We start from the raw sequence: 16,779 nt of genomic DNA, 5'->3' as shown, positions 1-16,779 counted from the left end.
AGGTTAAATAGGATATCACTAACAGCGAGATAGTGTTAAGAAGGGACAATTTTTACCCCGTTGGCCTCCAGGCCAGATACTACCTAAATCCTGGTAAGTGGCCCTCTTCGCCCTTCCAAGTGAGTCTCTCTCCAGGGCCATGCAAGTTTCTCTCCCAGAACCGCTCAGGCGGCCTCGGGCACCACCCAGATGGCTGCGGGGCCATCACCAGGTCGCCTCCCCAGAACAGCTGCCCCCTGCTTCCCCCCAGCCCCATTAAAACTCAAAAGGGAACTCTGGCCCCTCTGCCGATCAGAATTCAGATTCGCTTAATTCCACGCATCCAACTGCACACAACTGTGGGATGTTTTGGTGATCACAGATACGCACAGTCCTTTAAAAAACGTAAAAAGAAAAAAAAAAGGTGGGTAAAAACCGAGATCTCCAAGGCAGTGGATATCAGTCTCGGTTGAGCCAGGGATTCAGAATGAAATCTTTTCTTTTTTAAATAAACGGAAGAGTCGTTCTCTGCTCCTCGCTCAGAAGGTTTCAAAGGTCGTCACACTGAAGCCCGGGGGCGTTCATCTCCCCAGCGGCCGGGAGAAGGGAGGAGGTTGGAGGGAGGAGGGAGGGAGCACACAAAAGCGGGCCGTGCTGAGAGGGCTAATGTTTCCTGTTTGCCTGGAGCCCCCTCCCCTGCCTCCCCTCCCCCAGCCCCCTCCCAGCACTCGGGCGGAAGTGAGTTTGCTCCTTTGGAGATTAAAAGGATTCCGAATTCCGATCAGTCCCAATAACCGGCGTACTGAAGAGAAGAGGAGGAGGAGGAGGAAGAGGCGGCAAAGCAGAGAAAGAGGGGGCCGCGCGCGCGCGCACGCAACCCGAATTGGGGGAGTTGTGCAAAGCCCCAGGAGGCCGGGGCACGGCGAGAGCAAAGCCCGGTAGGCGCAGCGCGGCCGAGGCCACCCGCGTCCGGATCGGCGATTCGTTTCAGAAAGAAGATGACGCGGGCGCGAGCCGGCGGCGTTGGCCACGCGGCTCCCGAGCTCGCCGCGCGGGGTTGTTGCCGGTTCCACTGATTCCAGCGCGCCTGAGAGGAGCCTCCATCCCCGAGGCTCGGGATCGGAGGGGGGACCAAGGCGAGGGCGAAATGGCCCAATGACAAAGGAAATGTGATCCCCCTTCGCTGCCAAGGTTTCAGAGAGGACGGACGTGAGGAGGAGGAGGGGCGCAGGGCGCGCGCGGAGCTCGGATAGCATTGCACGACGGCCCGCGCGGAGCGGGTACATCTAATATCTTCCTGCCGATGAATAATTCAGGGCGGCCCGCGGGGACCTGCGGCCCCGCGCGCTAAGCCGAAGGGGAAAGAGCGTGCGGGAAGCGCCCAGGCCAGGCGAGGCGGGGGCACGAGGGCTCCGGGCCGCGTGGGGCGCGCGTGCGTGTTAAGCGCGGGCAGCCGCGGCCCGGCTGGGCAGGCGCGCGGGAGACTCGAGGCGCGTGGGACGCGCGTGCGTACTGCACGCGTGCGGCCGCGGCTGGGCCACCACGAGCTGCAGCTGCTGCGGGGCCCACCGCCCTGCAGACGAGGCCGCGCCTGGCGGTGCGCAAGCCCCAAGCGCAGCACGCCGGGCCACCCAGGAGCCCCTAGCCGCCGCGTCATGCGGCGGGGCAGCCGGCGTCGCGCGGGGAGACACCGGCTTGGCGACGCGCCGCTCCCGCCTTTACTACTTTGGGGCGCCTTCCCCTCCCAAGAACAGACTAGATTCGTTTAAAGAAAAGCAACGCACCAAATACTCGTAGAACCAAATTCTGCTCTCGCCAGGACTGGGACTGCACAGAGAACCCTCCTTTTGGGAACTCCTTTCGGCTATCGCGAAGCGAAGCGCCAGCTGCTCCAGGGAGTCTTCCGACCTCCCTGCCCCCGCTCGCCCCTCGCCTGTTGGGGCTTGTTCCGGTCTTCTTTCTTCGGAAGGCACGCGGCCCCCAAGTTATCCGGAGGAATCTGTGTTGCCGCTGGATAGTGGCATTTAATGCCTGCAGTGTCGGGGGTGGCAGCGCTCGGGCCGGACGTGGCGAAGCCTAGCGGGCAGCGCTGCTCTGGTGCCGGCTCCCGGATTGCAGGCCTAATCGATGCATTTTTCTGAGTGAGTCGGTGGCTCCCCCACCCACCTCGTCCGCTCTCTCCTCCTCCTCCTCCTCTTCCTCTCTGGTCTCCTCCCTCCTCCGGGCTGGGTTGCAAATGGCTTCGTTCCCCGAGACCGATTTCCAGATCTGCTTGCTGTGCAAGGAGATGTGCGGCTCGCCGGCGCCGCTCTCCTCCAACTCGTCCGCGTCGTCGTCCTCCTCGCAGACGTCCACGTCGTCGGGGGGCGGTGGCGGGGGCCCTGGGGCGGCGGCGCGCCGCCTACACGTCCTACCCTGCCTGCACGCCTTCTGCCGCCCCTGCCTCGAGGCGCACCGGCTGCCGGCGGCGAGCGGCGGCGCGCCTGGAGAGCCGCTCAAGCTGCGCTGCCCGGTGTGCGACCAGAAAGTAGTGCTAACAGAGGCGGCGGGCATGGACGCGCTGCCTTCGTCCGCCTTCCTGCTCAGCAACCTGCTTGACGCGGTGGTGGCCACTGCCGACGAGCCGCCGCCCAAGAACGGGCGCGCCGGCGCCCCGGCGGGCGCCAGCGGCCACAGCAACCACCGGCACCACGCTCACCACGCGCACCCGCGCGCGTCTGCCTCCGCACCGCCACTCCCGCAGGCACCGCCGCCGCCCGCGGCTTCCCGCTCGGCACCCGGCGGCCCGGCCGCTTCCCCGTCGGCGTTGCTGCTGCGCCGGCCTCACGGCTGCAGCTCGTGCGATGAGGGCAACGCAGCTTCCTCGCGCTGCCTCGACTGCCAGGAGCACCTGTGCGACAACTGCGTCCGAGCGCACCAGCGCGTGCGCCTCACCAAGGACCACTACATCGAGCGCGGCCCGCCGGGTCCCGGTGCCGCGGCAGCGGCGCAGCAGCTGGGGCTCGGGCCGCCCTTTCCTGGCCCACCCTTCTCCATCCTCTCAGTGTTTCCCGAGCGCCTCGGCTTCTGCCAGCACCACGACGACGAGGTGAGTGCGTGGGGGCGTGTGTTTGTGTTCACCGGATAACTGCGTGTATGCTCAACAGTGGTCTCCCGGCCGGTCCCGTAGCGAGGGGGGGAGGCCCTCTCCGGATTTGCTTTGTATTTCCTTCAGCTACGTGGCAGTCCTCGCTACCAAAGTAGATCATGACCTGGGAAGTATGTGGAAGTGGATTCTGTGTAAGTGTCGCGAGGGGCCCCGAAATATCCCATAGCGTGGGATCCTCCCTTTTCCGATTTTAATTTGTGTGTGGCAAAACGCGGCAATCGTCTTCAGTTAGGCATGAGTTGGGAAGAGATAGGTGTGTTTGTGTAGACGTGGCCTCCTGGCGCGGGCACGCCAGAGGCCTCCCAACGTGATGAGAAGGGGCTCCTTTATTTTCAGATTTTTGTTTGGAAAACTCATAGGTTGTTGCCTTTAAAATAGGGCGTGAGCCCGGAAGGGGTGGTTGTGTGGTGGTTGTGTGGGTGAGTGCGTGGAGTTGGTGTGCCTCCGTAGACCTGGTTTCCACGTGCGCACTTGTGAGGGGAAGACTGGTTTTATTTTTGTTGGGACAGCGTGGTAGTCCTTGCCTCCTTATGTTGGGTAAGAGTGGGAGAGTCTGTGGATCTTTGAGGGCCAAGGGCCCCCCGTCTTAAGGCCTTCTCGCCGCGGCTGCTTCCTATATTGTTTGAAATGCGTGTTCTGGCCCCTGAACTCTCCTAGCGTGAAATCGCCGTTCGTAGGCCCACGGCTCCACCCCGAGATAGAAGCAGAATAAGGGGACGACGTTATCTTCACCCGCCTGAGTCTCTTGGGCCGCGCCCGCCTGCCCGGACTCCAAGCCCTACAGGAACCGGTTTCCCTGGTTAGGAGGTATCCACCCGGCTCAACCAGGGGCTCCACTTCCTTGGAAAAGACCAAGGCAGCCGTACGCTGCTGGAACGCCGGAGCGCGAAGGGTCTTAGGGCTACATCGCAACCCTCGGGCTTGATTTCGCCCTTTGGGCTGTCGAGTAAACTTTTGCTTATTTTTCACACAGTGTGAACCCTTTCTCGTTTCCTTTGGTATTACGCGAGTATCTTCTGCTCCCCCGAACCCAATAAAGGCAGGCCAAAAGTCTTGAGAAGCGGGCTCTGCCGGAGGGGGTCAGTAACTTAAGCGATCTACCTGTAGACCGGTGAGAAAGGGTGTTGGTGAAAGTCTTGATAGCGTAAGCTGGAGACTTTTGGCAGAGGCTTTAAAAACCATAGTGGGGGTCATGGCCTGTGTGAGCTGGAGAGTGGGTACCGAGCACCGCAAAGGTGAGCCCAGCGCTGCTACCTTTTCCACTCCTAACCTGCTATTTGGGGAGGAGGGCGGAGCCATTGCCTGATGGCCTTTAGCTGGCTTCTCCTGTTGGGAAAAAGTTGAAATTCTAATCTACTTGTTGTGGGCATCTCCTTTTAAAGGGTTTCTTCTAGGTAAGAAGCTAGGGGGCAGTTTTCATTTTTAAACTTTGAATGGACTCCTAGTTTTAACATATGGGTTCATGTTCTTTAAGCACTTTTAGAAAAATGAATGATTGAGGTAAATACCGATCCAAATCCCAGGAACAGAAAAATGGAGCCAGTTCACTTGCAGATTGGGATCAAATGCAGGGCGAGCAGAATGGGGTTGAATCCAGGAGTTTCCCTCCTGAGAGCTGCTTTTAGTTTAAACGTCAGTTTATATTTCCAGTTAAAGATCCACCTATATTTTTATTTAGACTGAAACAGTAGATGCTCAGTGTTGGCAGACTTGTAAAAGATTGATTCACTTTTAAAATTAGAAAACCCTTCAAACTGCACTGGGGAGTGTGAATTGAGAAGTGAAGCTCTCCACTCACCCTGGGTGGGAGGTACTCGGAAGCTCTTCAGATTCACTTTTTAGCATGTGCAATGTCAGGTTGAAGTAACTAATACTTAACATAAAATTTGCTCAGTTTTGAGCAAGATTCTACTTACTCTCTTTAGCTTTTCATGAAAAACGTTTTGGAAATTAATTGTTTGGCCCTTTTATTCATTCCTGGATTTAGAACGCCAGAAATTTGAGATTAAAGGTGACAAACCAGTGTTCTGAGTAGAAGACAAGTGTTTAGGAGAGAAAGCACTGCCAGGTAGTGAGGTTCATAAACGGTTCCACCCACAGCTTAAATAATTCCTTTTCTTTGAAGAAAGTGATCACGTTAACAGTTTGAGAATATTGTTCCTTTAAAAAGACATCCCTCTGGCTGGGAAGGAGCTTTAGGACATTTACATTTGGAGGATGATAGGCCCATATCTTGACTGTGGTATACTGAATGCTTAAATCCACTTATTTTAATGTGTATACTGTCTACCTCAATTTTTAAGACAAGCTCCTTAACTGAGTTACTTCCCTTGTCAACAGGCTCCGCTAAATAATTCAGAGCAGCACCTTTTCCTCATAGTGACTAAGGCCACCTGACCTTGGGAAGGAGGCCCAAACACCCTACCCCAGCCTACAGTGTCTCTCGCCCAAGGGGACTTTCTTCCATAAGTGTCCCCTTGGAGATGTCTCCTTAAGATTGGCAAGTGAGGTGTCTTGTCTGAGCAATTGGCTTTAAGCCGTAGTGATGATAACCTGGAAATCTTTGGGTTTTTCAACGAAATAATGAGACTTGCTTGCTGCTACTCTCTTTGGCTTATTTCAACAGCATAGTTGGGGCTTTTCACTAGTTCTGTGCCTCCAGAGTCCGAAAGACCTGCAGGCTCCGTGGCCCAGCCAGCATGGGGGGGGGGAATCTGAGGCCGCTGTCCCCGGAACAGCTGGCCTCGGGCCCGCTGCGTGCCGCGGGTCCCGGGAGAGGCGGGCGCAGGCAGAGTCGCCACGGGCCTGTGCCGCCGCCCGGCCAGCCCGGAGCCTGTCTCGGCTTTGGGGACGTGGCCTGGCCGACGGCTGCTCTTCTCCCTGCAGGCACCCGCTGGGGTGTTCACGGCTGCTCTGGTCATGGAGAAGGGTCTTCGCTTGAGTTTGGGAGGAAGAGTTTCACAACTAGGGAGCTGTGAGCGCTGCTCCATCTGCTCACAAGTGGCCTTTTAGCATTGTTTTGCTTTTGGCACATAGGACATGAGCCCTTTGCAGCCTTGGAGGCGACACTGGGAGCACAAATCCTGGGTGTGTTATGTGCCTAAGCCGGGCGTCAGGATTCTGTGAATGGCGGGAAGTTGAGCAAGGTTTGAACCCAGGAAAGCCTCTGTCACTAGTGGTGAGGGGCAGTGGGGGTGACATTGTTGCCACCTGGAAAACATTGTAGCCCGCCCCACCCGAGGATGGCAATATTGTTCCCAGTTAGGCGGGTCCGGGGGTGGAATTTTCTGGAGTCTCTGGTTGGAAAAAGGGGTGCAGGTGTTGGTAGTATGCATGCGGTCCCTGTGTTGGGTTTTAAAATGCCACCTGAAGATAAAAGTTCTAGAATTCCAACCTGATTTGACCCTGAACATTGAGCACTCCCTGGGACTGTCTCCTGGCAGGAAACTTAAAGTGGCTTCAGACTCTTGGAACAAGATTTGCTGCCTAAAATAATCGGTGGTTGTGTGAATTTCTGTTTCGTATATTGCGAGTAAATGGGACCGTACCTGTATTCAGCACCAGTGTATATTATTCTCCGTTCCCAAAGTCTTAAGTTTTTTCGAGCCTGCATATACTCAGTGTATGCACGCTTATTTTTAAATTACATGCATGTTCTTGCGTAAATTATAAAATCCATACCAAAATATTTTTAAAAACATAATACAAATTTCCCAGTTATACTGTCCTATCTTTTCCTTCTTTAGAAGTTATCAGATGTAACTAAGTTGGTGAAATTTATGATACAGTTTGAGAATTTCTAGCTGAAATTGGGATTTCAATTGGAATCTGATTGATTCATATTAATTTCAACAGCTTTTTTTTTTTTTTTTTTTTTTAAGTAAGGACAAGGAGAGAAAGTGAACAGAAATGGGTATTCTAGTATTTCTGTACGTGCTCTACACTACCGGGTGAATATGTCCTCTGAGTGCAGACATCTCACCTACTGGCTGGAAAACCAAACTTTAACAAAGGTTGCTGCTTTGAATCCAGTGTAGCAGGTAGACATTTGGAAGCCTATTGAATTCAGAAAACGCTTGATAAAAATATATAGGAGGGAAATGTTCATTATTGATATGTTAATTGCTTAGCCTTTGTGGCCTTAAGCTATTTCCACTAAAGTGCATAGGAATGGATTTTTCAACGTGGACCCTCAGGAAGTGGGGGCCATGGCTAGTTTGGCAAGCCTGTGCTGATGAGGTTGCCTTGAAGGCATAAGGTGTCATGAACTGTGCTAGTAATATGGAGGCTGTTGTAGTATCAGCACTGTCTGGGAAACCTTTTGTGATTATTTGTTCAGTTTCCTTTCTTTGAAAAGATAAACTGTAGTGATTTGGGGATTGCATAGATTTGATACAAGATTTTTATTTCCAATTCTGGGAATATACATTTTGGAAAACAAGATATTTGGGAACAAAACGGGTACTTTTTCTAAACTGCCAGGTCTTCATTTGACAATAATATTTGTTCTTTATCATTGACATTGTTTTCTTTTTTTTTTTTTTTTGAGATGGAGTCTCACTCTGTCGCCCAGGCTGGAGTGCAGTGGCGCCATCTCGCCTCACTGCAAGCTCCGCCTCCCGGGTTCACGCCATTCTCCTGTCTCAGCCTCCCGAGTAGCTGGGACTACAGGCGCCCGTCACCAGGCACGGCTAATTTTTTTTGTCTTTTTAGTAGAGACGGGGTTTCACCGAGTTAGCCAGGATGGTCTCCATCTCCTGACCTCGTGATCCGACTGCCTCGGCCTCCCAAAGTGCTAGGATTACAGGCGTGAGCCAGGCGCCCGGCCAACATTGTTTTCAACGTGAAATAGGTGTACTTAAAATGGGGAAACCCAGGAGGCGGAGGTTGTGGTGAGCCGAGTTGCGGTGAGCCGAGTTGCGGTGAGCCGAGGGGTTGCCATGTTGGCTAGGCTGGTCTAGAGCTCCTGACCTCAAGGTGCTCTGCCTGCTTCGACCTACCAAAGTGCTGGGATTCAGGTGTGAGCCACTGTGCCTGGCCCTTAGATAGTTATTTTCTTTTTTCTTTTTTTTTTTTTTTGAGACGGAGTCTTGCTCTGTCACCCAGGCTGGAGTGCAGTGGCGCGATCTCAGCTCACTGCAAGCTCCGCCTCCCGGGTTTACGCCATTCTCCTGCCTCAGCCTCCCGAGTAGCTGGGACTACAGGCGCCCGCCACCGCGCCCGGCTAGTTTTTTGTATTTTTAGTAGAGACGGGGTTTCACCGTGTTAGCCGGGATCGTCTCTCGATCTCCTGGCCTCGTGATCCGCCCGTCCCAGCCTCCCAAAGTGCTGGGATTACAGGCTTGAGCCACCGCGCCCGGCCTAGATAGTTATTTTCTAGAAGGATCTCAGGAGGCTAAAATGTGTAGTTTTCTTAAGTACTACTTAATATGGATGTAACTTTCTCCTCACACGTAAAATTATGAGCATAATTGGACTTTTTGTCTTTTTACTGAAAAAAATAACTAATCACGCGTGTATAGTAAGGAGCTCTTGTGGAAGCTGTCAGTGAGGTGAAAAGGCTAAAATGCTTTTTGAAGTGTTTTGCCAGAGTAAAACGTGTTTGTAAGTTTTTCTGGTTCAAGAGGAATTTTCATTATTTCTGTAGGTCTAAAATTTAACCCCCTCCGAGTTATTTTTGGTGCTAAAAGTCACATGGTTTGCCATTTCTCCATCCGGTTCTCCACACAGGGCAAGGTTTATTTTGTCTGTATTCATTCTTAGCAAATAAAGGACCATTTCAGTGTCAGTTTTGACGCTTAGGCAAAAGGGTGAGATGAATTCTATACTATGCAGGCAGTTTCAAAATAGTGCTTCCCTTCTCCCACTCCCACCCATAAAACTAATAAAGGTTAAAGGGCTGGCTCACTAAGGCTGTTTTTGCTATCTCTGCCATTTTGGAAGAGAGCAAGAGAAAGATAATGATAATTACAGTGGCCTTAAGGGAGCAAGATGCCACCCATTGAAGCCCACTCTGTTACCGCTTTTCTTCTTGACCTTTCATGCATTGTGGCTTGCAAGAGTAAGCTTGATCCATCTTTCCTCTAAAGCTGATGTGACCTCCTACTTGTTCGATACTAAATTATTCCCCTCCTTTTGAGGTTTTGTCTATACTCACAAACCGAGTTGGCTGAAACCAGATTGACTGTTTTGATTGACAAGACTCTGACTTGTCAACCTAAAAAGTGGGAGGAGTAGGGGGCCTAGTGGTGTCCCTTTACATTTGAAACTGTTTGACTTAAACCATATTCCAAGGTAAATCTTTGCCTCTCCCATGCCATTTCTTGCCTTCCTCGTGGTGTAGATAAATGCAGTTTACTTACAAACTGGCTTTGAAGGTAGAATGAAATGAAATGGGGGACGATCCCACTCAACTGCCCTCCCAGGGGGTGCGGTGGCTTATGCCTGTAATCCCAGCACTTTGGGAGGCCGACGTCCGATCACATAAGGCCTGGAGTTGGAGACCAGCCTGACTAACATGGTGAAACCCCTTTGCTACTAAAAATACAAAAATTATCCGGGCGAATCCCAGCTAGTGAGGCTGAGGCAGGAGAATCACTTGAACCTGGGAGGCAGAGGTTGCGGTGAGCCAGGATTGTGCCACTGCACTCCAGTCTGGGCGATAGAACAAGGCTATGTCTCAAAAACAAAAAGAAACTCCATCCAAACCTGAGTTTTAGAGATACTCATATTAGACTTAGGCTAATAGTTTTTTGGGTCATCCTTACTGTAGATTTTCTTTTTTTTTTCTTTTTTTTTTTTTTTTTGAGACAGAATCTTGCTCTGTCGCCCAGGCTGGAGCGCAGTGGCGCGATCTCGGCTCACTGCAAGCTCCGCCTCCCGGGTTCACGCCATTCTCCTGCCTCAGCCTCCCGAGTAGCTGGGACTACAGGCGCCCGCCACCGCGCCCGGCTAATTTTTTTGTATTTTTAGTAGAGACGGGGTTTCACCGAGGTCTCGATTTCCTGACCTTGTGATCCGCCCGCCTCGGCCTCCCAAAGTGCTGGGATTACAGGCGTGAGCCACCGCGCCCGGCTCCTTACTGTAGATTTTCTAATCCTAGATGGTTCCTAACCTGAACTTTAATTCCCATCAGGTGAGTTCTGTTTTTTTTTTTTGTTTTTTTTTTGTTTTTTGTTTTTTTTTGAGAGGTAGTCTTGCTCTGTCACCCAGGCTGGAGTGTAGTGGCACCACATTGGTCAGGCTGGGCTCAAACTCCTGACTTCAAGTGATCCACCCAGCTTGGCCTCCCAAAGTGCTGGGATTACAGGTGTGAGCCACCACACCCGGCCAGGTGAGTTTGTTTTTATTTTTGAGACGCAGTCTTGTTGCCAGGCTGGAGCGCAGTGGCCTGATCTCTGCTCAGCTCACTGCAAGCTCTGCCTCCCGAGTTCACGCCATTCTCCTGCCTCAGTGTCCTGAGTAGCTGGGACTACAGGCGTCTGCCCAGCTAATTTTTTTGTAATTTTTTTTAGTAGAGACGGGGTTTCACCGAGTTAGCCAGGATGGTCTCAATCTCCTGACCTCGTGATCCGCCCACCTTCGGCCTCCCAAAGTGCTGAAATCACAGACGTGAGCCACCACGCCCTAATCCCAGCACTTTGGGAGGCTGAGGCGGGTGATCATTGGAGACCAGCCTGGCCAATATGGCGAAACCCTGTCTCTACAAAAAATACAAAATTAGCCAGGCATGGTGGTGCATACCTGTGAACCCAGCTACTTATGAGACTGAGACAGGAGAATCTGTCTCAGAGTTATGCAAGGGGGCATAACTTATGCAAGGGGGCATAACTCTTGATTGTGATCATTTATATGAGCTTCTGCAGAATAGCACATTTTGTCAACATTAATAGGTTTTAAATAGAGCGGTGGGCACAAAAAGAATAAAGTGGATGCAGATCAGTTGTGTAGACTGAGGACATACCCTTCTGGATCTGACACCCTGTGAATTCCACGGGCCCTTGAATGGACTTTGGAGCCTGAGTGGTCAGTCAGGTCAGGCGCCCCTGAGAATGAGAGCCTTTGTAAAACATCTGTTGGCTGCTGCATCCTGTAGCTGTTACTTCTGGAAAGTTTGGCCAGCCATTTTGTTCTTGTCTTAATCTTTTGCAGTTCAAATGTTTTTCTTGAAATGCCAGTGGATTTGGGGAAGTCGTTTCATACTCTTTTGAGACTGATTGGGATAATTACTAAAATGGTGTTATATAAAAAAATCTGCACTTAAGGTTTGCTGCTGAGTATAGATTTGATGACTACTTAAGCACTGGTGTTTTAAAAATGAGAATTGTGAATGAGTGGCATCAGCAGCCATTATTACCATGTGTGGGACACTTAAAGGAAGTCAGGAGTTTAGATCGTTTATCTCCACATTTTGATCTGTGCGCTCTGAGATCAATGTCAAAGGGAGACATTTCTGTTACTTAGGATTATCAATAGATTTGTACTGAAAATGCTTCCAGAAATGTTGTAGATAAGCATTGAGCGGGAGAGTAGAAAGTTTAGGGTAATAGTTGGAAAAAAGTAAGATTCCTGATAGGCAGTCTTAATCAAGTGTCCGTTTAATTATTTGGCTTTGCTTGAGTGCTCTGGTTCTAGGTTAGATTCTGCTTTGCCTCAGTTTTTGCATCTGTAAAATGAGGGTAACCCTTTGCGGTGTTGTAAGGATTAGAGCTGACATGTAAAGTCTTATAGCACAGTGCCCTACAATTGAAGGCAATTGTAAACTTTTTTTTTTTTTTTTTGAGGTGGAGTCTCGCTCTGTCACCCAGGCTGGAGTGCAGTGGTGCAATCACAGCTTACTGCTGTCTCAACCTTCCCGGCTCAACTGATCCTCCCACCTTAACCTCCCGAGAAGGTGCATGCCACGAAGCCTGGCTAATTAAAAAAAATTCTTTTTGTAGAAACTGGGTTGCACCATGTTGCCCAGGCTTGTCTCCGACTCCTGGGCTCAAGCCCACCCTCCTGCCTGTCCTCCCAAAGTGCTGGGATTATAGGCATCAACCACCTCACCTGGCCCCTGTTTACATTTTCTATGATGTGTTTGAAAACCACTAATTTTTCTTTTTAATTTTTTTTGTAGAGACGGGGTTCTCACTTTGTTGCCCAGGCTGGTCTTGAACTCTTGGCCTCAAGTGATAGTGATCCTCCTACTTCAGTCTCCTAGAGTATTGGGGTTACAAGCATGAGCCACTGCCCTCCACTAGAAAACACTAATTTTTTTTTTTTTTTTTGACACAGACTCTCGCTCTGTCGCTCAGGCTGGAGTGCAGTGGTGTGATCTCGGCTCACTGCAACCTCCACTTCCCCGGTTCAAGCGATTCTTCTGCCTCAGCTTTCTGAGTAGCTGGAACTACAGGCATGCACCACGATGCCTGGCTAATTTTTTTTTTTTTTTTTTGCGACGGAGTTTCACTCTTTGGTGTGATCCCGAGTAGCTGGGATTGCAGGCGTGAGCCACCACAGCTGACTAATTTTGTATTTTTAGTAGAGACAGGGTTTCTCTGTTGGTGAGGTTGGTCTTGAACTCCTGACCTCAGGTGATCCACCTGCCTCCCAAAGTTCTGGTATTAGAGGCGTGAGCCACCGCGCCCGGCCACGTCTGGCTAATTTTTGTATTTTTAGTAGATACGGGGTTTCACCGTGTTGGCCAGGCTGGTCTCCAACTCCTGACCTTGTAATCCACCCACCTGGCCTCCCAAAGTACTGGGATTACAGCCATGAGCCACCGTGCCCTGCCACCATCACTAATCTTTAAAGCCAGGATATTGTGTGGAGGCTGGGGAGAGGAAGGGAAACTGTGGCATATCAAGGAAGCAGATCAACTTGCTCAATGGAACAGTCTAATCTCTGCAACTAGAGTATTTAGTAAGCATTAATGTCATGGTATTGTATCTGTGTGTGTGTGTGTGTGTGTGTGTGTATGCATTGGAGGAGGCATCTGAAGAAGAATCAGATTGTCACAAGAAAGGCCTTAAGTCTTCATAGAAGAAGCTTCTCCATTACAAATGGGAATGCTGAGGCCTGGGGTATGAAATGACTTGATCAGAAACTGTCCTGACTCCTAGTCTAGCACTCTTTCCACATTGCTCTTTATGTGACAATAACATGTGTTACTGACAAACAGCTTTTTGAGATTAATCCTTAAAAATCTGCTTAATACTAAATTTACGGCCTGAATTTTTTTTTTTTTTTTTTTTTTTGAGATGGAGTCTTGCTCTGTCACCCAGGCTAGAGTGCAGTGGCACCATCTTGGCTCATTGCAACCTCTGCCTCCTGGGTTCCAGCATTCTCTTGCCTCAGCCTCCCAGGTACATGGGACTATAGGTGCATGCCACCATGCCCGGGTAATTTTGTATTTTTAGTAGAGATGGGGTTTCGCCATGTTAGCCAGGCTGGTCTTGAACTCCTGACCTCAGGTGATCCGCCTGCTTTGGCCTCCCAAAATGCTGGGATTATAGGTGTGAGCCACTGTGCCCAGCCTCTACATGTGTTTTGTTTGTTTGTTTGTTTGTTTTGATTTTATCTTCTTGCTTTGACCTAAGTCATTAAGGAGAAAATTAAAAAGCATAAATGGGCTCTGGTCTCTTAGCCAAAAACTGAGTGTAACCATCTTGCAAAAAACTGCTTGTCATTCCAAAATTAATTTAGTAAGTATTACCAGAACGATAATTTAGCAAAGGAGAAAGCTTTGAGTTTTGTTAAAATCTCTTGAAATGATAACTGCATCTCATAGTGTCAGGGTGAGGTGCATCCTCTGGGCATATTCTATTCCAGATTGCCGGGAATGGAGCCCACCTCCTGCTCCTGTCCCCATGCCCTCTCACCCTGGCCCCAACACCTCAGAGCAATTTGACATTAATGGAGTGGGGATTTTTACACTAAGTCTGGCCTCTTGTCGATATCAGCGGATTTAAGGACCACTTCCAGCTTTTGCCTGATTGTCAACTTCCAATGAGTTAGTGCAAGTTGGGTTTGACCCTCAGAAGATGCCCTTCATTCCTTTGCAGAAACAAAGGACACTTCTTAGTTTTCAAGCCATAGGATGCCTCCTCCTGCCCCAAATGTTGAGGGTTTTTTTTTTTGTTTCTATGTTTTGTTATTTTGCCGGAACTGGAGTGCAGTGGCGTGATCTAGGCTCACTGCAACCTCCGCCTCCTGGGTTCAAGCGATTCTTGTGCCTCAGCTTCCCCAGTAGCTGGGATTACAGGTGCCCGCCACCACGCCTGGGTAATTTTGATATTTTTTTTTTAGCAGAGACTGGGTTTCACCATGTTGGCCAGGCTGGTCTCGAACTCCTGACCTCAGGTGATCCACCTACCTCGGCCTCCCAAAGTGTTGGAATTACAGGCGTGAGCCACTGTGCCTGCCTGCAAATGTTGAGTTTTGATGGACTTTTCCAACCACATTATAAAGATGGGGGTGGGGGACTGTTGGGGGATTTTGGAGATGAAAGGGGAAGAGTAGCTTGAAAAATGCTCACAGCTTCTTGGTATAGGTAAGACCATGAGCCATAGGATAACGACTGGATTTAAGTCCTAGTATTGCCCTGTGTGACCTTGGACAAGTCACTTAACTGACTTGATTTCTGACCCTTAAGATGGGAGTGATAGGGGTGGCTACATCTTCCAGACCTATTTATGGGGATTTCTTTCACATGAAGGTGGTTTGAAAGAGATAGAAAAATTTATATTGTAATGTATGTGCCCGTAACTGTAAATATCATGAAAAAATTTGGCTTCAACTTTTCCTGCAAGTTGCAGCCAAACAGCTAAAGTTTGTTTTCGTGAAATTAAACAATGTTGCTTATCTTCCTTTTTTTTTTTTTTTGGAGACAGAATCTCGCTGGGATGACCAGGCTGGAGTACAATGGTGTGATCTCGGCTCACTGCAACCTCTGACTCCCGGGTTCAAGTGATTCTCTTGCCTCAGCCTCCGGAGTAGCTGGGACTACAGGCGCATGCAACCACACTTGGCTAATTTTTGTATTTTGAGTAGAGATGGGGTTTTACCATGTTGGCCAGGCGGGTCTTGAACTCTTGACCTCAAGTAATCTGCCCTCCTTGGCCTCCCAAAGTACTTGGGATTATAGGCATGAGCTATTGCACCCAGCCGTTATCTTCCTTAAAAGATATTTTTTGGTTGATGGCCAAGCAATATTTGATGCCATGAAATAACTTGGGCAGTTCCTCATTGCTGACAGAACTTGGATGTGTTAAAATTTGCCTTCAAAATATTTGAATGCCTATTTCTGTTCAGTGTGAATTGTGCTCTTCGCTGAAGGTGTGTAAGAGCAGTCTACGTTCTATTCCTTGCTTTAGTCTTGTGGTTTGACTGGGAATATAAAACTGAAAAGGAAAAGGTGAATTGCGGGGAGGGCATTCTCTACTTCCCTATATGGCCTCTTTATATGTGGCCTTATTTAAATTTTTTTTTTTTTGAGACGGAGTCTCGCTGTGTCACCCAGGCTGGAGTGCAGTGGCGCGATCTCGGCTCACTGCAAGCTCCGCCTCCCGGGTTCACGCCATTCTCCTGCCTCAGCCTCCGAGTAGCTGGGACTACAGGCGCCCGCCACCACGCCCGGCTAGTTTTTTGTATTTTTAGTAGAGACAGGGTTTCACCGTGTTAGCCAGGATGGTCTCGATCTCCTGACCTCGTGATCCATCCGCCTCGGCCTCCCAAAGTGCTGGGATTACAGGCTTGAGCCACCGCGCCCGGCCTTTATTTAAATTACTAGATGAAATTTAAATGCTAAAGTTGGCCATGCACATTGGCTCATTCCTGTAATCCCAGCACTTTGGGAGGCTGAGACAGGAGGATGGCTTGAAACTGGGAATTTCAAGACCAGCCTGGGCAACAAAGCAAGACCCTGTCTCTGCAAATTAGCCGAGCACCGTAGTTGTGCCCCTGTGGTTCCAGCTACTGGAGGAGTGGGGAGGGTCTGAGATGGGAGGATCACTTGAGCCCAGGATGCAGTGAGCTATGATCATGCCATTGCACTTTTCAGCCTGAGCAAGGGAATGAGATCCTGTCTGCTAAGGTTGATGGAATCCAAGTAAGTTCAGATGGGGAGATGAGTTTGGGGCTGAATGAACAGTAATGTTGGGGAATTACCCAGGTGTGGTGGCACACATGTGGTCCCAGTTACTCAAGAGATAAGATTGCTTGAGCCTGGGAGGTGGAGGTGGCAGTGAGCTGAGATCATACCACTGCATTCCAGCTTGGGTTGCAAAGTGAGACTCCGTCTCAATAAAAAATAATACAAGTTTAAAAATCAGACCTTTTACCTAATTATTACCCTCCTCTTCCTCCCTTCCTAGGGGGTGGATGATTGATACATTGAAGAAATAATATCAGGGGCCAGAGCCACATTAAATAATAATATAAAGAATTATTGACTGGGCTGGGCGCGGTGGCTCACGCCTGTAATGCCAGCACTTTGGAGGCCAAGGCAGGTGGATCACCTGAGGTCAGGAGTTCGAGACCAGCCTGGCCAACACATGGTGAAACCCAGTCCCTACTAAAAATACAAAATCTAGCCAGGCTTGGTGTTACGCACCTGTCGTCCCAGCTACTTGGGAGGCTAAGGCAGGAGAATCACAGGAGAATCACTTGAA

The 16,779-nt window shown here is 50.1% G+C and overlaps 2 protein-coding genes across 2 annotated transcripts in view; one reads left to right on the top strand and one right to left on the bottom strand.

Moving 5' to 3' along the window:
- The first annotated feature begins 719 nt into the window (after window positions 1–719).
- The window catches only part of TRIM71 (tripartite motif containing 71), a 77,796-nt gene continuing 61,736 nt past the window's right edge, over window positions 720–16,779 (top strand). The window contains exon 1 of the mRNA XM_015132387.3: window positions 720–3,067. Coding sequence (XP_014987873.3) covers window positions 2,216–3,067 — 852 coding nt within the window. The 5' untranslated portion in view covers window positions 720–2,215. The remainder of the gene's footprint in view (window positions 3,068–16,779) is intronic.
- LOC106997155 (uncharacterized) lies at window positions 761–1,265 on the bottom strand. Its single transcript, XM_077991361.1, is given in 2 exon segments — window positions 761–835; window positions 837–1,265. Coding segments are annotated over 2 exon segments (504 nt in total).

Source organism: Macaca mulatta, chromosome 2 (genome assembly GCF_049350105.2).
Source record: "Macaca mulatta isolate MMU2019108-1 chromosome 2, T2T-MMU8v2.0, whole genome shotgun sequence".
NCBI lineage: Eukaryota > Metazoa > Chordata > Mammalia > Primates > Cercopithecidae > Macaca > Macaca mulatta.
Note: the sequence above shows the minus strand (reverse complement) of the source record. Positions and strands in the feature narration are given on the sequence as shown.